Source organism: Equus przewalskii, chromosome 2 (genome assembly GCF_037783145.1).
Source record: "Equus przewalskii isolate Varuska chromosome 2, EquPr2, whole genome shotgun sequence".
In the NCBI taxonomy this organism is placed as follows: domain Eukaryota; kingdom Metazoa; phylum Chordata; class Mammalia; order Perissodactyla; family Equidae; genus Equus; species Equus przewalskii.
The window spans coordinates 2,675,454-2,701,441 of record NC_091832.1 but is presented as its reverse complement, the minus strand read 5'-3'; the positions used below and the strand labels follow the sequence as shown (position 1 = coordinate 2,701,441).

Here is a 25,988-nt window from a genome sequence, read left to right as displayed (position 1 = left end):
AACCAACCCAGAATATTGGGCTGACAGCACACAAGAGCGGGGAGGAGGAACAGTACCCAGGGAACACGCTGACGGGCTGACAGAGCTCTGAGCGGGAGCAGACGGGAGGCGAGAAGAAAGAGTCGTGTAAACAGTGGGCGTGAGCCGTGCTTTATCCCAGGTGGAGAAGCAAGGGACTCCTCCTTCATAACCAGGCTATTTCCCTCTCCCCTTAGCATCTCAACCTCACTCTTCTGGCCCATAAAATGGAGACAATCACAGTTGTCATGTTAATTAAACTGGATCAACTTAGTGGAGCATCGGAACCCATCAGGGGAGCTTTGTAAATCTCCCTTTATATATAAATATACGAGAGCCTTACAAAAGCAGATCGATAGGAGTGGGGCCCAACAAGTTGTGTTTTTAAGTGTCACAAATGACTGTTAGGCAACACAGGCTTTGGGAACCACTGAACTAGATACAGCTTGCCAAAGAATGCGCACACTCCCCGGCCCCCAGTAAGTGCTCAGCAAATGTTCTTATCTCCTTTCTAAGTCATTGCAAAAACAGGTTTTGCATGCTTTGGGTTGGGACTGTCACCAATATATCTATTTTTATTCTCCATGATCATTCCTTCATCTCTTTCTCCTACTTTTAAAACTAGAGCTTGTTCATTATTCTGCAACCACTAATAAGGGCAGTTAGGGAGAAAGAAAGAGCCTCAACATGATGCTATCCAGAAAAGCTGAATTACTGTACCAAGAGAGAACGAGCGTCAGCATCAATGGATATTTATGGGGAAACTGTATATTAAAGCTTTGCTCATTAGAGATGCTGCAGTTAAGGTTCTGTGAATGTTAATGATCTGCATTAGAGGAAGTATCACACACTCACAGAAGTAGCAGTTAACAGATACTCCTCAATCACACGTTCTTACCATGGACCAGATCTCCAAGTACTTTATGCCCACTGAAGAAGCAAGAACGCCTCAGGGCACCTGCATCCAGCGGGTGGTATTGTGGTTGCTTCAACACAAGTAGCACTACTGGCAAAGAGTTTCAGGAACAAGATGGACAGACGCCTCCTGCCTTTGCTTGAAATCTCACGTGGCCTAGTCTTAGAGACGGCGTGGCCCAGCAGGAGGAGAATTCGCTGGCTTTGGGTAGAATGGCCATACATCCTGGTTTGCCTAAGACACCTCCTGTACACGCCTATTGTCCTGACGTCATTGTCAACAGCAAACCCTCTTTCACAAGTTTGGATGATAAACTAGGTCCCCCTAGTTTTAGGATCAGAGAGCTGGATTTGACTCTTAGTGATGCCTCTTTTTTTTTTTTGAGGAAGATTAGCCCTAAGCTAAGCCAATCTTCCTCTTTTTGCTGAAGAACACCTGCCCTGAGCTAACATCTGTGCCCATCTTCCTCTACTTTATATGTGGGATGCCTGCCACAGCATGGCTTGATGAGCAGTGCTAGGCCTGCGCCAGGGATCTGAACCAGCGAACCTCAGGCCGCCGAAGCAGAGTGCGCAAACTTAACCACGGCACCACCGGGCCGGCCCCTTAGTGATGCCTCTCATAGCAGTGCCAAGTGATTTAACATCTCTGATCTTCAATATTCTTCACGGCAGAGAAGAGACCTACGTCCTGTCATTGTTTGGGAGAGTCCTAAAGTTTCGCATGCATTAAGTGCCTACCACAGTCCCTTGCTTGCTGGGGTGCACAACACTTGGAAGTTACAATTGCTTGTTATCGCCATCCCATAGCCATGGCACTCCCCCGCAAGTCCAGCCCCACCCCAGGTACACTTGATTTTGTTGACACTATGGCGTGGGCATGGAGATTTGACGGCATTCCAGTCTCTCGCTCTGTACACCAATCTTACTCCCTCTAGCAGTCTAAAAGCACCCTAGTGGCCGGGCCAAGTCTTGCTCATGCTCATATCTCTTGAAGCGTTTGCTACAGTCCTTTGTCAATGTAACGGCTTATAGTAACAATGATGGCTAAGATTTATTGAGCACTTACTACTCACGTGCCTGGTGCCTGGCGCTGTTCTAACGCCTCACATGTATCATCTTACTCAAGTCCTCAAAGAACTCTACGAGGTAGGTACCACAGTCATTACACTCATTTTACAAGTGAGTATACCAGGCACAGAGAAATTTAAATAATCTTTCCAAGGTCACCAGCTGGTAATTCAGGGAGAGAAATGTCAGGCCCAGTAGCCAGGCTGCGAGGCTCACAGTCCTAACTGCAATGCCATGTTGCTTATCAAGGACTGCATGCCCATTCTGTGCCAAACACAACAGCAATCACGGCTGTCCTCTTAGTTAATCCTCACAGGAACTCAGGTCGTTCAGGGTCCTGGGGAGAATCTGACAGCGCACCCTGCCTGGAGCCATGCGGCTGGGCAGTGCGAAGCTCCCACTAACTTCCACTCGGCGGCTCTCGGCTGCTTCACCGCCTCTCGAAGAGCCGACTCCCAGTCTGTGCTCACGGATCTGGGGCCAGAATGACAAAGCCTCCGATGGGAGAGAACGCGAAGGATCTCCTCTCCTCGTCTGGCCTCCCCACTTGCGGAATTAGCTAGTGGGTTCCTTTGACAGTGGTTTTCACACCAGCCTCTCTGAATCTCTTCTCTTCCAGAACCTTCCGTCCTTCAGAATGGGTAGGAGGGAGGGCTTCCAGGTGGATAGGCCTTGAGGCTCCAACAGAGCTTCAACCACCTCTCCTCTTTCGTCTGTTTATATAGAAGGCTGCCGGGCACATTTCGTTTGACTAAAGGTTCCCAGGTTTTATAAGAAGTGTGAAGAGCATTCCTCCAGATCGGTGGCAGGCATGTGCACAGAGGGATGGAGTGACTGCTGTTTTATCCAGATGTGATTTTTGCCAACATACAACCGAGCAACCTGGAGCAACTGCGTATGCCCCCACTTACTCCTCCACATTTGCATTTGTGGCAAACAAGCTTCGGGAACGATTCCCAGCGAGCTGTCTACGACTCTGTTTGATTCCACTCATGACAGCCCAGTTTTTCAACCTTGGAAGAAAGAGCCAGATACCATGCAAAGCGATAACGTGACACCACCCAAACGTGAGTCATTCACTGACAACAGAGAAGATGAAAGGGATCATTACTGTCTCTGGCAAGAACCTGAAGACAGCAGATGAAGGCTGAGGTACAAACACTCTTAGAAGTTAGAGATATAAAACAGCATGCGCATCAATGACAGAGCTATCGGAGAGGAGTCACGGTCCATAGCGCCTGGTTACCCAGTATGGTCATCTGACTTCCCAGAGCTTGCCACCTTACCTTTCTCTCTGTCTGCAGCGTCTGTAGGTTCTCACCCTCGGTCCAGACCCACAATGGTCCTCACTTGCCTACCGCTTACCTCTTTGCCCTCAAACTCCTTGGTGCCCCCCCCTGCTCTGCGCTGTATGCCAGGGGGCTGACCCCTGTAAACTGCATTGCCCAGGCTCCCTTGCCAACTCACTTCCACTTAGGTTTGACCAACAGGAGGCAGTGGTCAGGAACCGGAGGGTGGGAGGAAGGGAGAAGCAGTGAGTTTCTTCCCAGCTCTCTTTCGGCAGCCTTCTGGCAGTGCTTGAGTCTCCTCTGTGGTGGTTTTAGTTTCCACCAGACAGCCCCTCTTGTCATGGTCCTAGCTCCCGTTGGGCAGCTGTCTCTGTGGTCCAGCGCCTGCTGGCAGCCCCAGTCCCTGGGTTCTGCTAACACCATCTCCTTCCTTTGTCCTTCCAGCCCTAGAGAGGGCAGCAACTTCCAACTATCACTAATCTGGGTTGCCCCACTGAACCCTGTTTGGCTTTTCAGCTCTTCTAACACCTTTGTAACTAGTTCCCCACATTAAGTTCCAGCTATTAAACTACCTGGTGTGGGCTCTGTTTTCCTGACTCCAACGTGATGGATACCTATACAATCCCATTAGCCTCTTAATAGTCTCCCCACCTGCCAAGCCACCTGCCACAGGCCACCAGGGTGATGTTGAAAAACGCAACTCTAATAGTGCCACTCCACCACCTGAAAGCATCAGTGGCTTCCCAACAGACCCCAGCTTCTCAGCACCACACTGCAGGTCCTCTGCACGCTGCAGCAGCTTCCTTTGGTACCCTTGTCTCCTGCTCCCACAAAGGCATCCTGTGGTCATGCCACCCCAGAATACTCATCAGCCCTTGGGATACATTAGGCTTTCCACTCTTCAGTACTTTTAAGCATTTGGTTTCCTCTTCTTGAATACTGTTCCACCCTTTCTCCAGTGCCGAACTCCCATCATCGTTTAAGACTCTACCCAAACTCTGTCCCCCGGGTGAAGACCTCACTGAACCCTCCCCCCCGCCCCACAGGTAAAGCCTACTGCTCCTCCACTGGCTCCCACAGCATTCTGTCCACAGCTCCTTATAGCCCTGATTATATTGAGTGTAATTGTTCTTAATTGTCTATCTTTTTCTTGAGACCATGAAGATTCTTAAGCAGCCTATCTTATTTGTCTTCATATCTCTAGTGAATAGAACACTATCTGGCAGCTAGGAAGTTCTTAGAAAATACGCGCTGCATGGACGAATGAATGAATAAATAAATAAATAGAAGTTGTAAAGGAACTCAAAAAAGAAGGGCTTTCTAGCCATTGGAGCTCTGAGATCACAAAAGGCATGAAGGTCTGTCACTACAGGTATGGGAGCCGAAGCCAAAGAGTCTGGAATGTTCATCTGTACTTCTCACACATGTTCTTGAGGGGTTCTTGCCTTGGTGGGGAGGATAAACCAGATAGCACCTTTAACGTTCCTACTGACTCTCAGATTCTAGGAATTTAGAATTCTACCTCAGGACGAGTTTTAAGTACAGCTGAAAGAAGGCCCGCATAAGAAACATCAAAAGGGGCAACTGCTGTTTCATTTGTGGGAATCTGTAGATTCAGATTCCCTTCCCTCACTTTGGGACCGTCTCCTCTTGTGTGACATCGATGTTCACTGCCGTGTGATAATTATAATTTCTCTACAATGTGGCGCTTAATGAGGAAGTGAAACTGACAAATGTTCAGGCGAGATTTAATCCAATTATGCAACATCTTGATCCAGATTTCAAACTAAAGGAAAAACCAACTGCTGAATTGTGAATGAAAATTTATTTGCCATGAAAGATAGGGGTTGGGGGTAGGGAACAGTTGTCCAGAGAATTCCTGCAATTCCTCACATTAATCGATTGATTCTTCCTACATTTGCAGTAGGGAAACTGAATTAAACCCAGGGCAGGGAAATCAAGCAGACAGAGGTGTCGCACAGAAACGCACAGGCGTCTGCAGGTGGGGAGGCAGGGACGGCAAAATGGGAAGCTTTCCGATCTGCAGAGGTGGGCAGCTCTCCATGACATTTGTTCTTTGGGATTCACAAACATCTTTTCAATATTAGGAGGACAAAAGCTGTGTGCCAGGCAGAGTGAGGGTTTAGGAATGAATCAGACATGGGCACGCCCTCATGAAACTCGGTCTAAGGAGGAGAGAGGTGTTCACAGCCAGCCACTGAGTGCCAGGCCTCCTGAGGACTACGTGCTGTTGTAAAGACAAGAACGCTGAGCAATGGGAGACAGAACTGAGGCCTAAGTACTAATTCCGATTAGGGTGAGGGTGAGGGGGTGGAGGGCTCATTTTCTTTAATCTTAAAGGCAGTGTGTTTTGGTGGAAATTGTGTGGGTGCCTGAGTTACAGCAACCTAGAATTCAAATTCTGGCTTGCCAGGTATCAGCTTTGTGGTCGCGGGTGAGTTATGTGACCTCTTGAAACCTCAGTTTCCTTATATATAATTGTCACCTAGCTCCCAGGGTTGTGGCTACTGAAAGAGATAAGCTTAGACCAGGCCTGGGATGTCCACAGCACACGACAGATGCTCAGTAAAGTCTACCTGCTTTTTCACTGTTCACTGAGTCCTCGACTCTAGGACACATGGCAGGTGACCTGGCACTATAAAACGAAGGAAGGAACTAACTAGAGGACCGGACTGCAGATCTAATCATCAGGATTTCTATCAGTTTATCCCACTATGGCTCCTTTCCAGGACATACCAGATAGAGCTGGAGCTCTGATCTCAAGCTCTCCAGAAGGAAACTGAAGAGGAAGAGATTTTCTAAGCACCTGTTCTGTGCCCAATGCTTCCCAGTGAGAAGACTTGATTATGATACTCAGTAAACCTCTTTCCATCCAGAGCACTAACTTCACTGGGCAATGCCACACTTATCTCTGTGCACTTCAGAGTGGGTGACTTCAAAGCCACGGTGATTGTGACGAAGACAGGAGCGGGGCCTCTGGAGTATCTGGCTTGGGAGCTGAGATACTGGGAGCAGGACGACCGTGTAAACACTAGATCTAATGAACATAGGGGCAAACGGATGCGAGAGTAGGTGACTATTCTGAGGTCCATGACGGCAGTCAGCTTCACCATACAGGAACCCCTCATGGAACCATTCACCTCCTGCTTGAATACTCCTGGGGCAGAGGCCTCACTACTCTGAGAGGACGTCCTTTCCTTTGAAAATCAGCTCGGATGGTCTCAAATCTTTTTTCTTCTATCGAGCCCAGATTTGTCCTCTCTTGTTATAAGACTCGTGCCTTTTTCTTAATCATAGGACAGCCTAGAAAATAAGTGGAGGCAACTAATCCCTAGCATCCCTCAACCTTTACTTCCCCAGCGTCTGTAAAAGCACCCCCTCATCTTCACAGAAAATGCTTTTGCATCACCTCGTGAGTTGCACAAAAGCCCCGAGATGTTGGTAGGGGATGGTTGTCATTTCCACTGTTCAGATCAGGAAAATGAGTCTCAAAAAGTCGAAGTGATTGACAAAGATCACACTCAAAGAGAGGAAAGAATCTCAGGGGGTTGATCATGTCTCTCAATTTCTGAATCCGTATTTCATCAAAAGGAAATTAATGTCAAGTCCCACTTATCAATTTGACAACCTGTGTCCTTATTTTTACCGCTATGCCAAACTTTAAGAATCTCTCTTTTGAAGGCCAAGAAAAGTTCTGCTACAATCCATTGACTGGTTATTACCGGTAATTAGAAAGTCTTTTATGCCTAATGCAACTATATAAAAGGCTTTTAAACTGGGCAATTATAAGGTGAAGGATAAAGGATCTTTTTTGGCCACAAGAACATTATACACGGGGAGGGAGACGGGGGAAAAAAGGTGCTGAGTATTCCTCACGTAAAAATGACATGAGTCATGCTGAGTTAGGTCTGTGTCATTGAAACAGTTGACCCTCACAGTAAGTCTCAAGCAAGTCCAGTGTCATGGGGCATGAGCAGGTCTGAAGTATGTATGTCGGCAGACTGTGACCGCACCCATCTGCCTGGGTCCCGCTGTGACCTGGAATCCGGTCCAAATGCAGAAGGCACGAAGTGCTGAACAGTGAATGTAGGAATGGGCTGCTCAGCAGACACCTTTCTCCTCATCAGGAGTGTGCATTTCTGACAGTCCCAAGAGGCCAGGATGTTTGTCTAAAGACCACGACCAGCATTATCAGCTGGCAGAAAGGAAGCCTGCCTGTACTCCCCTCACCCCCTTGAGATGGAATGGATGATAAATTCATCAGCTCTCAGGGCTGTAAGTAAAGGCAGCACGGACTCACATGCCAGAAGGACCTCAATGACCAGCCGAGAAGGGGCTTCCATTTCACTTTTGCCTGCTCAAATCCTGTTCATCCTTCAAAGCTTTGCCCAAGTCACACCCTCTCTTCTGAAACCTCCCTATCTCTCTAGTCACCTAGCATTTCCTGTCAGGAAGCATTTATGCCATTGGATTTCAGAGACCCTGACATAAAAGTAAACCCATGTAGTTAAGACACAGGAAAGATTAGCCCCTGTGCAAAGCTTCCAACTGCCTTGACCAGGACGAGATGAAATATATATTTCCAGGAGTGGGATTAATCCTTACCTTGACACAGAGTTCCTAAGAAAGAGGGGAGGAGAGCATAGCATGACCCGAAGAACGAATCTGCCAGAAGAAGGGGACGCTACAGGTCCATATTAAAATAAGCAAACAAAAGCATCTTAATGTGTTATTTGAGAAAGCAGAACAAGAAAAGGGCCAGTACCGCTGAGCATCCTAAGGTTATGGGGCAATGGAGCTGGGAACTAGAGCTGGGATAAGCCAACTTGAGGGAGCAAAGTACCAAGATGGAATCGGCTTGCTGTCTGCACGTGGAGCCCAAGTAATCAAAACAAAACAAACTTTGCTCCCATAAGTTGATACACTGAGGTGGGTAAGACCAGTAAGAAATACAAAGATTCCCCCTTCTGCTGCCCAATAATCAAATTTGCCTCTTCCTGAGGATATCTCTGACTACAGAGGAGAGATGACGAGCCAGTGGCAGGCTCTGGGACAGAGGCTCTAGGGCTGAGATGGAGGGATCTCGTGGGCTCCAAGGCTACAGACATTTACACGTGCATGTGTGGTTTCTTCCTGGGCAAAGAGCTACCATTAAACCGTGAAAGAGATCAGAAATCCCAACAAGAGTTATTTGAGAGGCAGTGATGATTAAAAGTGGATTGCTGTCTTCAAGGAGCTCACAGAAAAGCAGGGGAAACAGAGGATAGTAACAGCTCACAGCTAGCGCACCAAGCCCTGGTCTCATCCACACACCTCAGCTCACTTAGTGCTCGCGCAAAACTACGGCAGGTGCTATCAGTAACCCCAAAGCCAAGGTTTTATGGAACTCAAAGTCCAACGGCTCATGTGGATACATCAAGAAAGATTACCCATTGCGATCATTGCAAAGAGAAGCACAGAGGTATCCCAGAGGGGCTGATTACTCCGGGGTAAGGCAGGCCTCCTGGAGGAGGTGTGTAAGCATCTAGAATACTTGGCAGTCCCCAGCTCAGTGAGAACTGTTTGCTGGCATATTGCTTGTAACAGCAATAAATGGAAATGTTCTCATTTAACTTAATCCTTATCGCCTGTTAAAGGTTTTACATAAACATCTCCTTTAATCCTCCAAACAAAGCTACAAGGCAGCCATTACTTTCCTTTTCAGATGGCAACACTGAGGCTCAGAGATGCAAAAAGCTGCTCAAGGGCCCTTAGTAAGTGGCCGGGATCACACTGCACCTAGATCTGACTCTGGGGACCAGGTGGCCATTCTTTTTGGGCTGTTTGGCAGATTTCCCCAACGACGGCCCCAAGCTGAGTCCCTCACCAGGGCTCTGTGCAGCCCTGGACCCAAGGAAGAAGAAACCAGGTGGTACCCAGAGCAACAGGCCGCCGGGCAGTTTCCCTTCTTGTGGGAAACTCGTGGAGGCCCCCAAATCCCCTGGAAGCTGCTAGACCTGCGTGGTTTTGGTCGTGTTTGGTCTGTTTCTCCTTCTGGGAAAGGAGCAGGTGGGGAGGGAGCAAACAGCGACCTCACAGCAGGGATTTTGAGACCGCAGAGCTATCCCAGGGCATGTGCACTGGTCAGAGAGGCGGGTCCACAGGGCAAGTCCGGGGGACAGCAAGATCCAGAACGGGAGGGACGTGGGGTACTTAAAGCACCCCTGGGACGTTTAGACAAGTGGGATCCACATTGCAAAACAGACACTACTTTCTCCTCAAAACCATCTTGCAAGTTAGGTTCCATAGCCCCTTCAGCAGAGGAGAACACTGGGACTCAGCGGGCAGGGTGACTCGTCAGAAGCCCCACAGGCAGCAGCAGCAGCGGCAGCCGTCTGCCTCTCCACTGCAGCCTGCGCTGTCAGCCGCTGCCTCCCTGAGGCTTCTGGAAATGTTGAAATGGCTCATGGAAAAGCCATCACCCCCATCAGATGCTTCTAGGACTGTGGGAATGGGGGTTGGGAGCCACTGCAGGCCATTCAGGCAGCCCAGATATTTTCCAAGCAAAACCTTAGGATGTTTACTTAATGACTATCTTAGAGTCAGAAAGACAGGGAATTCCCCTTAAAAGAAAGTACCAGGGATTTTCATAAATTCCTTCCACAGGGTAAGGTCGTTCATATATTTATTAAATATTCCTAGAGCAGCTGTGTTGTTTGGCTTCCAGGAACCAGGCCCTGGGCTTGCTTCTGGTAATACACGGACCTCGGGAAGCTGCTGGAAGTAATGGGAGAATTCTGACACTGTGTGTAAGTGCTGTTAACAGAGGAATGACAGGGAACGGGGCCACAAAGGGAGCCGTGATCTGCTGACACTGTTTGGGGCAGGAGTCCAGAAAATCTCCCTGAGGGCAGAGCCTGAAGCCCAGCTGGATGAGGGGAGGGCTGCAGAGTGGGGGAGGGCGCGACTCCTCCAGGAAAGTGTGGGGTCAGCAGAGCTGGACCAGGAGGAGGGAGCCCAGAGATGCAGGCTGAGCTGGGACCCCAGTGCTGCGGACAACAGGCTAAGGAGCTTGGATCTTTTTTTCACAGCTGTTAAGCACGGGCTAATAAATTCATAGAAACTGGGCAGGCAGCAGACGCGGTGTGCGTCCTCACGCATCTAAAGCTGTTAGGGGCAAGTGAGGGAATTTAGCTACAAATTGAATTGTAGGGAGCTGTGTGATGGGAGCTGACCAGACTGGGACACGAAGAGCAGACCAGGGTGGCGGTGACAAGCAGCTTGATTAGACGCAAAGGCCTCAGGGAGAAAAACTGCTTTTCCTGGGCGCCTCCACACTGCACGTTCTCTATCGGGTTTCCACACTCGGGTTTGTGAAAAGGAGCCTGTACTCGGATAGGTTTTTTCATTAAAACTAACATGCACTGGGTTTTGAAAGCATATTTAGGAAGGGTATGGTGGTTTCAAGATACTGTAGAGTGTGACAGAGAAAGGGACATTGATCACCAGGAAAAAGGGGGGTGGGGGCGGGGGGTTAGTCTGGACCAGAGACTCCAACCTGGAGAATCGGGCAGCTCAGGTTGGGAAGGCACAAGAGCTCCTCTCCCACTTCCTCATTCCACATGAGAATTCCCCCCACCCGGGTCTTTCTGACGGGTGCTCTTCCAGGCTCTTCTTGTGCAGCTCTGGTGATGGGGAGCTCACTCTCCTAGGTGCTGGCTGTTCCACCCTGAACAGCTCTGCCTGTCAGGAAGGTCCCCCTCACTCTGAGCTGGAACTGGTTTCCTTGCACTGCCACCACTGGTCCACTGGTCTCAGTCCCATGAGCCGGCTGACACAGACAGCATAGTCCTCTCGTGCACAGCGGCCCTTTGGACTCCCACAGATTCATGGTTTCTTTCCTCCAGGTCTTTCAGCTGTTCCTCATGGGATGGCGTTTCAAATCCCCTTATCAATCTAATGTTGCAATCTGCAGGTGTGTCTTTATGTCTCTTACAGTGTAGGGTCCAGAACTGATAATAATTTTCTGGATAAGAGTCACTTAGCCTCACAACTGCTCTGTTAGGGCCAGAGCTGGGATTCTTGAGGGTCTGCGTGATTTCAAAGCCTGTGATTTTTCCACCCGTTGTGGAGCTGAATGAAATCACTATTGACTAAATACCCTAGTTCTTTTTACACAGGGGTGGCAAAGTCACACGTCCCCAGCTCAAGAGCCTTCACTGGCTCCCCCGTGCTGCCTGAATTATGTATGGAGTGTGCCTTCTGAGTGCCAACTGGAAGTCCTAAACATGGGTTTGGGCCTAGCAGTGGTTTGGGGCAGTCCCACAGAACTGGGGATTTTCCTTTGTGTCTCAGTTTCCAAGAGTCCCACCAGCAGATGTGGTCTAGACTCAGTGGACCCCGTGGGTTCTCTGCAAGCCCGCTACACGCAGCCTTTCCCACAGTGCTCTACACGTTGCCCAAACCCTCAAGACTCCAAAAGACCTGGCCAGCCCTTCTCCTATGGTCCCTCTGAAGCTTCTCCACCACTTTCAAATTAGATGGGCAGCTCTCTTCCCAGAACCAAGGCACTACTGCCTGTTCGAGCAGGCAGAATACAGTCTCTGGCTGAAGACTTTCACCACGGAACACCTGAACCTTGGGTCCATTGGACACACTGGTTTGCACGATTCAATTCACTCCACTCAAGGGGCCAGACCTTGGTCCAGATTGGGCCCTCTTCCTCAGTCCCCTGCAAAGCCATATGAGTTGCGACACTTATCCAGAAGAGCATTTCCCTTTCTTAGGTTGGAGACACAGGCTCAGTATGTACGCAGGTCACGGGGACCTGGCAGAAGGGAGGATACTTACACTTACTGGTTGACTTTTTGGCACATCATAAACACCTTCCTTCTTTTGGCTGGTGGGAACCTAGGGAAAAATCAAATGCAACACGGTCAGCATTGGTACTGCACTTTCTAAGAACGAAGAAACCAGACTTCAACTCGAAGCCGGCTAAGTGTGTACGAGAACAGCTCCTGAGGTCCAAGGGGCCCAGAGTGCAGGGGCTGCTGATTAGTGAAGGCCTCGGGCCAGGCTCCTTCCCTCAGGAATAGCGCACGAGGAGAGGGTGTGTGACCCAGTCAACAACTGTTTGCAGGCTGTCCCTGCCATTGGCTCCTTACAGATTCACAGCACAGGAAGCTGCAGAGACCTCAGAGATCACGTGGTGCAAAAAGTCACCCTCATTTCACCAAAGACAGAAATGAGGCCCAGAGAGGAGCTCTGAGTTGTCCAAAGTGATTACAATAGTTTGCAGCTGAGCTGAAGCCGCTCCTTACTAAGACAGACCCGGGCTCTTGAAAATATAGCAAATATCAAGGTGTTAGAACAAAGTACAGCTTCTGTTGGGATCACATACAGGCTATGTGATAATTACCAAAGGCTTTTTCAAGAGAAAGGCCCATAAATGGCACAAAAAGCGTGAGACTAGAATCCAGAAAATCCTGATTGTTTTTAACACATATCTGTACCTTCTCCCTTCCCTCTCTTCTCTGACTCAACCAGCTGTCTTACTGGGCCCTGAGCAGGTCGCTCAGCATCTCTGACCTTCATGATTATCAAATGAGTGCTGTTGGCTCTGCTTCTCGCTCAGACTGTTGTGAGGATCAAATGAGAAAATAGATAGTAAATAAAAATTATTAGGAACCGCAATACAGTAAAATGTTAACACGATAGCTTTTGTCATTGACACATTATATAAATAGGTCTATGAACATATTTTATAACACCAACAACATTAGGTATGTTGAATACTTTTCTCATGAGTCAATTACTGGCTTTGCATGGGAACATTCCAGATCAAAAGCAGTCATTAGTTGCTCTTTCCCAGCAGCTACCACAGCTCAGCTCACCTCCATTGGAGGGAGGAGTCAGCAGTGGTTTTATAACTGTCTGATAACCTTCCTTTCCATCACACCGGGAGCTCCCTAAAGCAGGCACAGTGCCGAACACCAGCAGGCACTCAGCAAACGTCTGTTGGGTGAATGTGCCACAGAGGAACGTGTGGAATAGTGAAAGAAAAGTATCTTTCAGCTTGGACCAGCTGACCATCCCGTTCTTCTCAGAGAAGGAAGGAGTTGAGCTTATTCCTTGAGTCCCTTTGTCATTTTCACTCTCATTAGCTTAACTTAAAGTCCTTACAATAACCCTAAAATGTTGGTATTATAGTCTCCACTTTAAATAGTAGAAAATGAGGCTCAGAGATGTAAGGGAAATTTGCCCAAAGTTTCAAAACACGTAAGTAATCAAACCCACCTCTTTCGGGTTACCAAACAAGACATTTATTACTAACAGTGTGTGCTAACGTGGACGGGGCACTTTCTATGTGGCAGGCCCTCTTACATATGTGTTGACATACATTCTCACGTAACCCTCAGGACAAGTCAGTCAGGTGAGGATGACGACTGTCCCCATGTTGCAGAGGAGGAAGATGACGCCTGGAGAGGGCCCTGCAGTCAGGGGCAGGGGCCGGGGCCAGGTGGCTGAGCAGGGCAGTGTGCCTCTTCACCACTACACTATAGAGACAGCTGCGTCTCACCCCATTCCCACTGTCCCTATAGCTGTTTTGGTTGCTTCTTTTCTCTTTGACACCACATCCTCCACTCCTGGAAGTGTGTGCACATTCTTGGAGAAAACTGGCCCAGCAGCAAGCACGCACGTGCAGAAGATGCACACTTTCAGAGCTGCTCTTGCAAACCTCAGTGTGCAGGGGGCCATTGAAGAATGTAATTTCTTTGCTCCTGATAACTGGGCTCCATCTAAAAGGAACCCTCTGAGAATGCCTACAGAGTCCTTGTTAACGAGGGCCAATAAATAACCAGCCCTCACTTTTATTTTTACTAGCTTACCCTTTCCTGAGCACAACGAGCAGAATTTCTGTTCCCCGTAATTCACTGCTCACCGTGGGCCCTTAGCAAGTTGAACTGCTGCTGACTGTCAATTGTCCTTGCAAACGGAGAAGAAGCAGGGGGACGGACAGACCCAAACTTGCATAATTGAAAACGCTTTTCTGCTTGGCTCTCCCATGGGCGAGATATCAATCTGCCTGTTTGTGCTTTAAGATTTATCTCAGCCAGGACATCTTCTTGGGAGCTTTGCCTGACTCTCTAGGCCTAGTTCGAACCTTCCTCTGTACTCTTGTAACCTCTGGTGCATCCTTTCATTAAAAAGTAAAAGTTACTAAGTACATCTTACGTGGCCTGCACTGTGCTTTGCCTGGAACAATGATGGGGACAAGACGGATATGGCCCCTGGCTGAACAGAGCTCCTTGTCTTGTTGGGGAGATGGAAAGTAACCAGGCCACCAAAGTAAGGCATCAATGTGTGTTGTCTTCTATGGGCACTGTCAACCACACTGCAGCTGCCCATCACTCCTCTGTGTCCCTACTGCTCTGCAAGCTTGCTACAGGCAGGCCGATATCTTCTCATCCTTGTTCCTCCATCTGTAAACACTGGTTAAACATGAAACATCTAAGCATCAAACCTTTACCACGTGTGTGCTGAGGCAGAACACGGGCACACGTGCTACAGGACCAAGACCAGAGCGAGCCTTGGTCCTGGCTCTCAGCTCTGCCCGCCTGGTCCTTTCAGTGTGTAGACCATGTCAGGAACACGACGTAGAGTGATAACAGTTCTGGACCAAAAGGAAACGGGAGAGCTCGTTCCTAATCCTGGCTCTGCCACATGCTGTGTGACCTCAGAGAGGTCACTTTGTTCTCTGAACTTCAGGCTCCTCATCTGGTTGTTGTGAGCATCCAAGGGGTTGCCTATAAACCCTTTGAGGGTGGGATGTGCTGTGGTCACTACTACAAGACCATGTGCCCAGCACATGCGAGGTGCTCCATACATCATTACCTTTTGAACGAACAAGTTAACAGATGTGAAACTACTGTGAAAACTATACATTGAGTACTGTACATACAGAAGACACTTCCGGCTCAGCAACATATTAGTAGTGTGGAGAGGCAGTTTAAGGGTTGGGTGACACAGGATTAGAGACTTATTATTTTAAAATAACGGTACTTGACACATCGTAGGTGATTAAAAACGATTTTCGAGTGAATGAACTTGGAGAACGACTGCGTGGAAAGCTGCTCTCTCTTACACAGGACGCTTGTTAAGCTTCTAGGGAGCTCCGGCCATGGGCCCAGCGCTTCAGCTGGAGGGGCCCGAGTGTCTTATGTTTAAAACAAGTCATTGCAGCCGTCTTGTTACCCCACTGAGTCCTTGGAAGGGTCACAATTAAGTGAGGTGCAAAAACACTTTGTATGTGGGATTCTGTGTTGTTTTAATAAGATGAGGCTAACGTTCTCTGAGACATACAAAGAGAAAGACAATTGTTATTATGAATCCAGTTTGGAAAACGAGACTGCTGATCCTTGAAGCGGCACTCCGCATACTCAGTTGTCTCCCCTCCCTTACGCTGGATTAAAACAGCAAAGTCGGGCGAGGCTGCAGCTTTCTGCTGGGCTTCTGACAAGACGGGGGAGCAGTCGCTTTCTACCCCACTCACTCCATCACCTAAGACATCCTGAACAGCATCTGATATTGATGATATGAGGAGGTAACATGAACTAACATTGACATAGAACCTACTCCGTATCAAGTGCCGTCCTCTCGCCTCACATCTTCACGTCACTTCCAGAAGCAGGTAACAGAGTATCCCTATGTTAGAGCCCAGGAAATTGAGATACAGAAGTTACGTCCTTCACCCAAGGACACAAAACAGTTAAAGGATTAGGCCCTACATCTGTTTGCCTCATTCCAGAAAACAGGGGATGGAATAAAATCTGAAACCATCGTGGGCCAAGCTGAAGCATAAGAAACACGGCAATCTACTGAGGAGGAGCAGCTATGGAACACTTGCGGGCCCTTAAAAAAAATGAGGCTCCTAATAGCAGCTCCTTCAAAGCCCAGTCTTATCTTTAGGCCCCAGAGCTCACCTCTTGTTAAGCAAATTGAGGCCCAGCTGACCAGCAATGCAGAGAGAAGGACCAGAGGCCTCTCCCACAGAGGGTGATCAAATATTCAACCTCGTAAATAGTGCCTCCTGTTAACAGGACTGTGAAACAAGTTGATTTTTAGATAGTGACTTGAACCGTACACAGAATCTAATTGTGAAACTCAGTATCAGGGAATCCTCAGCTGGAAAGAGCCCCAGGATTTATGTATTTATTTACAGAGGTTAGAGAGGCCTGGGTGTGAGTGGGGGCTCGAACTCTGGCCAGCTGTGACCCGGGGCAAGGTCTTGGATCTCTGTGGGGTTTCCTCTTCTGTGAGGTGGGAACAGCAGGTCAAGCCGCACAGGGTTGTTGTGAGATATAGTAAGATACTGCCTGTAAATCCATTCACAGAGCCGGCCCACACTCAGCCCTCAATAAATGTTACCAAAAGCACGCACACACACGCATACACACGCATGCACACACCGTTTCTAAGAGCCTTGTGCCCTGAAAAGCAAGCCAACATGCTTCTCTGAAGAATCATAGCCTTTGACGAAGCACTCGTTGCAAGGAATAGAAAACGGCCTTGCCTGAGAGACTCTCCAGTCATATTTGCTCATTTTACAGATGGGTAAACTGAGGCCCTGAGAAGGAAAGGAACTTGACAGGGTGCTTGATGGCTGAGTGGGCACTGGTACTAAGATCCTATGGACTCAGCGTGTGACCCAGGATGAAGCCTCTCCTTTACATTCTCTGGCCAACGTGTGAGTCAGGGAGAAATTAGACCCCTATTTTATCATTGGGGAAACTGAGGCTCAGAGAGGGCAAGTGCCTTGCCCACTACCACTCAGCCAAACGCAGTTGGTGACAGAGCCAGAACTAGGACGCAGTTCTCCACTTGCCTCAACCAGTTCTTCCCAGGACACGGGGATGTCCCACCAGCAGTCCCCAAGCACAATGGGAGCCTGACAACCAGAGCTCAGCCTGAATTCAGGAGCCTCCTATGACGAACAGCCTATTTGTGTTTTAAAAGGTGTTCTGTCTTTACAGGATGACTGGTTAGTGGTTCCTTTGGCCTCATATTCAGACACTGCAAGGTTGTACTTTAAAGTCTGACACTGAGGACAAATTTGCAACTTTTCTGTTTAAAGACCGAAACTTTGTAAGCGATGATTTTTAAGCAAAGCCTCAAAGCACAACCTCGCACTTGAATCCACTCCAGATGGATCCAGTGGATAGAAATACTTAGATGGTTAATCCACAGGGCCGGTTTGAACCGAGTTGCTGGTAGAGCTAACGCTACACTTTGGTCATTTAGAATTCTGTGCGTTTGATGGAAATTGAAAATCTGCTTTACTTTCATTACACAAATAAGGCATGCCCAAGGCAGGGTAACAGACCCCACGACAAAGTAGATTAAGAAAACTAAAATCACTTACAAATACATTAAATGTTTTCCTTCTTCCACAATGTTTATATTCAAATGAGGACTAAAATTCTAATTAGTGAAAAATCGGAGGTCGTCATATTTGTTTGATGTGTTGCTATGCTGCAATTCCTCAGGCTCTTTGATGGAAAGGCAGAGGCAGAAGCGTGAGTTCTGCCTTAACACACTTGCCCAGGTTTGGTCTCAGCTCTGAATGGTGGTGCAGCCCTGTGGAAGCTGCTCTATTTCTCTGAGGCTCAGTTTCCCCTTGTAATGGTGGGACCTAAATAGCTACTTTATCACATATTTGTGAGAATTACATGAGTTAAAGTGTGTTCATGGATCTTCCCATAAGCAGACATTTAAGAATATTGATTTACCTTCCCTCCAGAAGGGGTAAAACCTTTAGCTATACTTTCTTTATTCCATTAATATTCCCAATGTTGTCTTCAAATAGCATTTTTGAATCTGTACTTCATTTTCAGTAGTGCGGTTTGCTTCTTAAAGAAATTGGATGAATAAAGTCTTTGCCTGTACTATATTATGGACAACAACCCTCCAATGGATTACTTTAGTGAACTGGAATGTTTGACTTTTGAATCAACTGAAAACAGTTAAGATCGATGAAACATTAAAACACGGTACCCAACTGGCCATTAACCATTTCCACAATAAGTCATGGAAACTTTTGGTAAATTGCAGGAGGACTAGGAGCCAGTCACGCACGGGTGCTTAAACAAGCCTGGAGAGAGGGCCGTGGAGCTGGTGAGGAGAGCGCCCTGGCTCCTCAGACTCTTCATGCATTTATGGGCAGCGGTGCAAGGGTGGGAGAGGGAAGCGATCTTATACCTGATAAATGTTTTCTTCCGCTTCCGGGTCACGGATTGGCTCGTGTCCAGCCTCAAACACAATGTACTATTACGGAGCAGCCAGAGAGGAAAATTCAGAAGGGAAAAGAAAGAGGAAAAAAAGCATTTGGAATTCAAGATACAAATCACAGTGAGCATTAAAGAAACAGACACCAGAGAAAATACCTTAAAGAGACAACTGAGTTCCTGAAATACCACGCATGCCTTCACATTCTTGTCTTTTCTAAGGAAAACTGCAAAGGTCTGACCATCAGTCCCTTAGGGATGATTGCCTGGGGCCCCACAGATCTTTCTGGAGAGACCACCTCTTCCTTCAGTGGAATTTATCTCCGCAAAGTCTGCACGTGATGGCTCTGCTGAGTGGGAATGACGTCTTGTGGGAATGCCTGGATCCCAGCTTTGTCAGCTTTGGGTTAGAGGGCCACTCCCTTCACCTCCAAAGGCTCAAGGTCTTAAGCCAACTCTGAAGTGCTCAGAAGCCCCAAACTCCCTCATCCCACAAATATCACCTTATTTTACATTCTCAGTTTTAAATAGTGAAAATCAAATTTTATAGTGCCTATTTCAGACTCTAAAGTCCTGGGTCATTTCAAAGAGGGCAAGAGTCTTCATCTGGCTGAGCTCATATTATCACAAATCCTTGCCCTCAGCATTCTAGAGCAAGCGAATGTCGTTAAGTGCATCTGGGACTTTTGTTTGCATATATGCTAGATACTTCTTCCACTTCAGGTTTTCCATATTATATCACTTTTTAAAAATCCATGTTATTTTACTTTCATCACTGTGGTACCAGCCGTGTGAAAACATGCATTTACATATAACGCATCTGTGACACACACACATAGAAGCCATGTGTGTCCCAGTTAGAAATATAAGTTTTAGGTTTGCTTTTATGTCCAACAAGTCAAATTTGTGGCTTCTTTCTCTCCTTGGGAATAAGCACAGGACAGGAGAGGCCCTCTCTTCCCTCTTTTCTCCGTCTGTTTGAACAGAGCACGTATTGAACTCAAGAGACATCACCTCTCTACTCTCACCTAGGCTGCAACCTAGAGGAGAGCCCAGAGAAAGCTGCAGGCTGCAAGGTCTCCAGGATGGCCCTTTCCCTCCTCACAACAGGTCCTAGGACAAGAGCCGGCAATCAGAGGGGCAGCCCGGCTGCTGGCAGCCAGCGAGGACTCCCCTCACAGCCTTTCTAAAGCTTATAAACTGTCCTTCGGGTTCGCATTTGAATGTTGTCAAAATGTCAGTCCCCATCTCTGCTTCTTAACTCAGGGAGGCCACCTCATTATTCACAGTCTCTCTAACGAACTCAGAATATTCAAGAGACTCTTGAAAACCTTCAGCTCTGGGATCAAACTTTTAGATTGTGGAGGGTGCTGAGGCGGGGCAAGAAGGGAGAAGCGAATCTCCAAATCCCATGTTATTGATGCCAGCCAAACTTCTGTTAGTCTTTATGGGAATTCGCTCCCAGAGGGGCTGGGAGCCCTCCCCATCAGAAATAACCTTGGTCGCTCTCCAAGCTCTGCAGTCAGCGGATTCTTCAGGTCTCTGGCAGAATCTCTCTACCACAGGCCTGGCCATTCCTGACCCTAAACCCCGACTGGTTTCAGAAATTACCTGGTATACAGGATCTTCCACATCCTCTTCCAAAATTGTCTACAGCAGAATGAGGGAAGGGAGGGTAAAAAGCAGAGGATAGAAAAGGAAGAGATGTGAGACTATATTCAGAAATTAAGGACAGTACAGAAACCAGCTCTGGGCAGCATAGGCTGGTGGGTCATTAAGGTAGAAAACACAGAGAAAAAATCAAATCCCTTGCGGCTCCCCACCCCCATCGTTAACAATAGCAAGGCAGCTGCATTTCTTCAGTCCTCCTGCCCTGAAATCCTCCTCCGGATTCGAGATCCCACTTTCTCTGAGGCGTCTGGCATTTCAGAGAATGAGGGAGCCTCTCTAGCGCCTGCCTCGGTGCCTGTGATTTACACGGGAACCTTCGGTCTTTGTTCATTTCCACTTGGCAGCAGGAGGAGAAGCCCTGACTGTCAGTTTCCACCTGTTTACTCTAAGCCCCACTCGTCTCCGGAACCAGGATAAAGTCACGGGTATACCTGATACACAGCTTGTTCGCACTGCTTATCCTTTTGTGCCTTTTTTTCCAATTCTTCTCTTTGCTTCAATTCATAAATAAGTTGAAAGAGATCTCTCAAGTCCAGAATAACAGGTTCAGCCTGGAGTAAAAGGTGGTAAAGCACATTAATGAGAGAACGGCCCTGAGCCGCAGCCACCAAGTTCCGTTTTGCCTGCTACAACCAGCGGTCCTTGCTTTTTCTACTAAACTGAAAGCATTCCATCTTTAATTAATTCTACCTTGTTTATGTTGGTTTAGCAAATTGCATCTAGGCTAAAGTTCATTTCTTCAACTAATTATATTTGCAAATTCATAATAATCATAAGCATAAAAAGCATTACTTTTATTTATTAGTAATTTCGAATACAATAAAATTAGGGTAGGCCTTATGCAAAATAGCTATTTATTTTCTCTTATTTTCTTTTTAAATGAGGCTATGAACACAAGGAAACTTATTTGTATACCGTGCCTCCATCCAGCTTAATCAGAGAGGAAAATAATTAGTCATTAAGAAATATCCATTAGAAAAACCAACAACTAGATGGGCATGAGCACGTTTCCTCACTCCGAGGCTGTCTATCTTTTCTAGATGGGAACCTGAGAGTTAGCACCGCTCAGCCAGACATCAGAGTGGGCCTTCAAAGACCAGCAGAGTGGCTGTGCTGTCCCCTGAGCTTACAAGGAAGGCGCCCTCCTTGGGTGGGATACTCACCGCCTGGGCTGTTTTTATGGCCACAAATCTGTGATTCCCTTCCTTCCCACAAACGTATCCAAAGGCCCGGTGATCTGTGATGTCCTTTGCAATGTAGGAAATTTCGTGAACAGCATGATGATGCTGAAGGGCCTATCGGAGAAAAAAGGAAGACATATTTCAAGGGACTTTCCCTTCGAGCTGTTGATCAATAAGAGATGTGTTTCAGCTACGTGTGAAGAGGCTCCAAGGGCTTTGGAAAAGCTGTTTGGTCCAGATGGGAGGAGGAGAGCTATGCCTGCCCTTGAGAAATGGAGGCATCCCGCCCTGGTCTTAATGCTGTGACCAGAGAGACGAACAGGACCGTTCACATGTTGAACGAGCATCTGTGCGGTGGCTTCCGTGAGCTTGCTGGAGCCAGCCAGTCTAACTCAGGGTGTGGGCTCTGAGATGTCTTTCTTCAAGACACAGCCCAGTCTAAGTTCTGGCCTGACACTTAACACACTGACACACGCAGAGCAGCTGCTTGCCACAGTGGAAGATGTCCACTGCACGACTACACGGGGCGCCATTCACATCACAGACCCAGACGTTTACATGGTTACAACACCTTTCTGACAGATGGTGATAGGGTGTCTTGAGGAACGAACACGTTTCTCTATCTTGTCCAAAGTCACTGCTTGGGCTAGAGGTGGGGTCCCCCGTAGCTCTGAGGCTTTCCACAGGTTGGTTCCTCTGTCTTGTCTGTCTGTTCCTTCTTTTATGTACTTACCCGAATCCTATTCCTCTTGCAAAGGCCATTTGAAACAGCACCACCTCTGTGAAACTGTCCCTGAAAAAGGCTGGCCTTCCCTCTCCCTGCAGAAGTAATTCCTCCCTCTTCCGTGTTTCCATAGCACGTTAGTCTCCGGTGATAACGAAACTCCTGATGGAGTCCTCGCACACAGCTCCCTGGGCCCCTGCTCCCAGAGACCTGCCTTCTCTGCCATGTTTGCCCTATTCCTGGTCGGCCTTCCCCACCAGGCTCTGTCTTCCTCGTCTCTATCATCCCGGCACCTTGCACTGTGCCTGGCCGATAACTGATCATCTAAAGTAAATTGGGATAGCTGATCAGCAATTTGAAAATCTTTTGAAACTGAGCTTCCTGCTTTTATTGTCTAAGCTGCAACAAATAATATTCACCATCCTTTTGGTGATGTTGATTTTTATGGCCATTTTCCTATATTAAACCTACTTAAAGCAATCCTCACTCAACAGTATTCTGTAAAGGCTTATGTATGCGTCTGGGTGTTATACGACATGTTTAAAGTCCTTATAAAGGGCCTTTTCATTATACTGGGTGTTAAGAGGCTTGAATTCTAGTCACTATGTGAACCCAAGGCACTCACTGTACCTCTCTGGACCTCAGTTTATTGCTCTATCAAATGAGAAGTGTGTGCCAGATCCATGGCTCTTAACCCAAAGCCCTGGGTCTACTGGGGTCATTAAAGGTAATAAAAAGAGGTCCTAAGCAATTTTCAATATTTCAAAAAGCTAAACAGACAGTTATAATTATTGCTGATAAGACTACACATTTCATTGTGCATGCAAATAAAAACACCAATTTACTGGAATTGTATCAGGTTACTGTTGTCCTCTTTAGCTAATCTTTGAGCAGATTCTCTTTGGCAATTAGTTATGGCTTCAAAGAATCCAAAGAGGACAGTGAATGATTATACATGCATTTTTTTTGGTGGAAAAAATCTTCCTCGTTACTGAGTCCATGGAGTGAGAATGTAACACAAGGGGAACTTTGTTATGAAAATGTTGGGAACCACTAGAGTCGATGTTCTCTAAGGTCTTGTTCCATCTCCCCAGATCCTTTAGGCATTAGGACCTTGAACCACACAGCCAGCATTTTGGAACAGTGGGCATCTGGCTCTCACGATGGTCATCATAGTAGTTCTGGACCATTCGTCCTGGCCTTCCATAATGTCCATTCCCAGCCCATTGCCATCTTTCCAGGCTTCTGAGCTTAGGAATCACTTCTGCAGTAGAATTTGCTGATACACCTTAACCTTCTAGAGTCTGATATTCATTAACCTCTTTGACTACTCTTGGGAGCTCTCCCTTCAGCTTCATGCTCTGTCCAGGTTGCCTGCTGCCTACTGTACATCATACTTGAGGGGTGGTGTCACTGCCCAGTCACCTCAGCCCCTCAAGTGGTCATAAGGGTAATTGTTTAATTTTAGTGTATTTCAACACAAATAAAGTTGGCGAAGAAGGAAGCGTTGTTAGTAAAATAATCAGGATCCATTTATTCTCGTTTTATTAAGAGGACATACTTAGCTAGCAGAGGAAAGCTGCTCGAAGAACGGTAGCTTTTTTATGGTGCTAATGAAGTAAAATTGATGAGATTTACACTCACACAACATGGGGGTATTGATTTATAGGCTTCTGTGAGCTCGAATGGTAGGCAGCAGGAGAAAGTGGGAGACAAACATGTTCTCCTTCTCTGCCTTTGCTGAAAGTATTTCTCTCTCTGGATAATGTGCAGAACGTTATCCTCGTCTCCTACTAAATCAAAGTTTGACGACAGTGCCTTATTGATTGCCAAGCGGGATATTGCTCTGAAATTAAACTGCGATTAGAAGTCCTCCTGGTGGAATTAGATTTGGAGATGACTGTGCAGTGGTCAAATATCACTTCCTATGCACACAGCAGATGGAGACGTTTTAATTTATCTGGGCCTCCTCATTAAGTGTTTTAAAATCAAAACATTTTTAATGCCTGATGATACCTAATAATATACTTGCCTCACCAAGTATAACTGTGTGTGCGCGTGAAGTGCTTAAAGATATTTGTACCATTATCTTTGCCCACAGTTAATTTGATGACATGTTAAAAAGGATTACTGTGAAAGTGGCTCATTCATTTGGAAACTAAGAGTCAGTGAGGGAATATGTCTCCACTTTCTCCACCCCTAACCACGCATACAAAACACAGATACTTGGAAATACAAAGACATCACAATCCTGCTAATGCCACAGTTGTATCACCACGTTCATCTCAGCAACTCAGAGGATCTGGCAAATACTTGTTCACTGAGCCTCAAAACTGCTCCATGTCTTAAGCAGATTTTATCAGCACAATCAAAGACAATTGGAGCCAGAGGAACCTTATACATCACACAGGTCAACTCTGAGTTTATTCATGAAAGGACAGAGGGTCAGAGAGCGTTTTGGCAGAACTAGTCCTAAACCAGGCCTCATTCTCCCTCGTCAGGGTGACAAAGCTTTCAAAAGAGGAAATAATATTGTGTCGAATCAAGGTCACCTTCCCTTAGACTCCTGGCTCCCTAGTCAACAACAGATCCATGATCCCCCGACAAGCTGGCAAGAGGAAGGCAAGAGAAGGGGAGAGCTGGGTAACAAGGTAGAGCTGAGGCTGTCCTGTCAGGTATCTGAGGTCAGAGAGGGTCGTGAATCAGAAGGTTTGGGGTAAAGACCAGCTATAAGGATCTCAAAGGAAAGGTCAAGACAGCATGATCTGGAAGTGTGTTCTCAGGAGCCTGGCCATCTGTGGTTTCTGTTAAGCAGCCAAGGCTAGAAAGGCGAAGTGGGGTCCAGGGCCACAGGAGACAAAGACTGCTCATTCTAGGAGTGTTTCTGTGGGGGAATTCTGGGAGCATCATGGGTTGTTCTGGAGGCAGCAGAAAATACTGGGCTGGAGAGGGAGGGAGAAGGTGGAGGAAAGGCAGATTCTGGTTGCCCTTCTACATTTCCTTCGGAAAATAGTTTTTGTCTTGGAAAACTAGTCTAGATATTAAAGTACTGCCAAAAAATAAAAGCAGGTATTTTAAAGATAGAGTTTTTAAGACACCCTGCTTCTCTTCCACAGCTTCATGTATTCCTCCCATTCTGAACCCTGTTCTTTACGGTGTGGATGAAAGTTGTCACCGAAGAATTCCAGGAACAATCCAGAGGTCAGCCTCGTCCATCCAGTCCGCCCTTCCTCCCAGAGGTGAACTTCAGGTAAGTGAGGCTGCAGATAATCTAAAGAGCTCATCACTCCTGCTTTGGGTTCTGGACTTTCCCACCTCTGGGCCACTGCTCACATTGTTTTCCCCACCGATTGCCCTCTTCGTCCCTGACCCAAGCTTCATTGACTCCACAGAACCAGCCATGTCTGGTCTCCTCAGTCTTATCCCAGCTCCTAATACCGTTCCTTTTGAACAGTAAGTGCTAAATAATGTTCAATGAATTCAAGAAGGAAGGAAGAACTAAGCCATCTGAAGACATACACGTACAAGGTAGTTGCTCAAGAAATGCTCAATGAATGATTGAGTCAGATTGATTCACGACATTTCACATAGGATTCATTCTGTGAACAGAGGGTTTCTTATCTGACATCATTAAATCCTTTTTTTTTCCGTAGCATTTCCATAAGCCATTTACCAATGTTTCAATGAAGTATCAAATTGTTTGGAGGGTTATTATCTGACAGAATAAATTACAGAGAAGACTTAATTTGTAGCATGGCTCAATACAGCCAATTAAATACAGCATGGATGAGAAAGTCACCTACTCAGACTTTACCATTAGCTTTTTTTAAAGAAT

General features: G+C 47.1%; 1 protein-coding gene across 35 annotated transcripts in view; it reads right to left on the bottom strand.

The window, feature by feature from the left end:
- The window catches only part of DAB1 (DAB adaptor protein 1), a 1,091,055-nt gene that overhangs the window by 44,448 nt on the left and 1,020,619 nt on the right, over positions 1-25,988 (bottom strand). For 15 of the 35 annotated variants that reach the window (XM_070609446.1, XM_070609447.1, XM_070609439.1 and 12 more), the window contains 5 exons: positions 21,412-21,543; positions 20,680-20,799; positions 20,189-20,227; positions 18,552-18,617; positions 12,144-12,203 (listed from right to left, as the gene is read on the bottom strand). In XM_070609446.1, coding sequence (XP_070465547.1) covers positions 12,144-12,203; positions 18,552-18,617; positions 20,189-20,227; positions 20,680-20,799; positions 21,412-21,543 — 417 coding nt within the window. The remainder of the gene's footprint in view (positions 1-12,143; positions 12,204-18,551; positions 18,618-20,188; positions 20,228-20,679; positions 20,800-21,411; positions 21,544-25,988) is intronic. The other 20 variants (XM_070609467.1, XM_070609463.1, XM_070609449.1 and 17 more) reach the window with 2 other exon arrangements.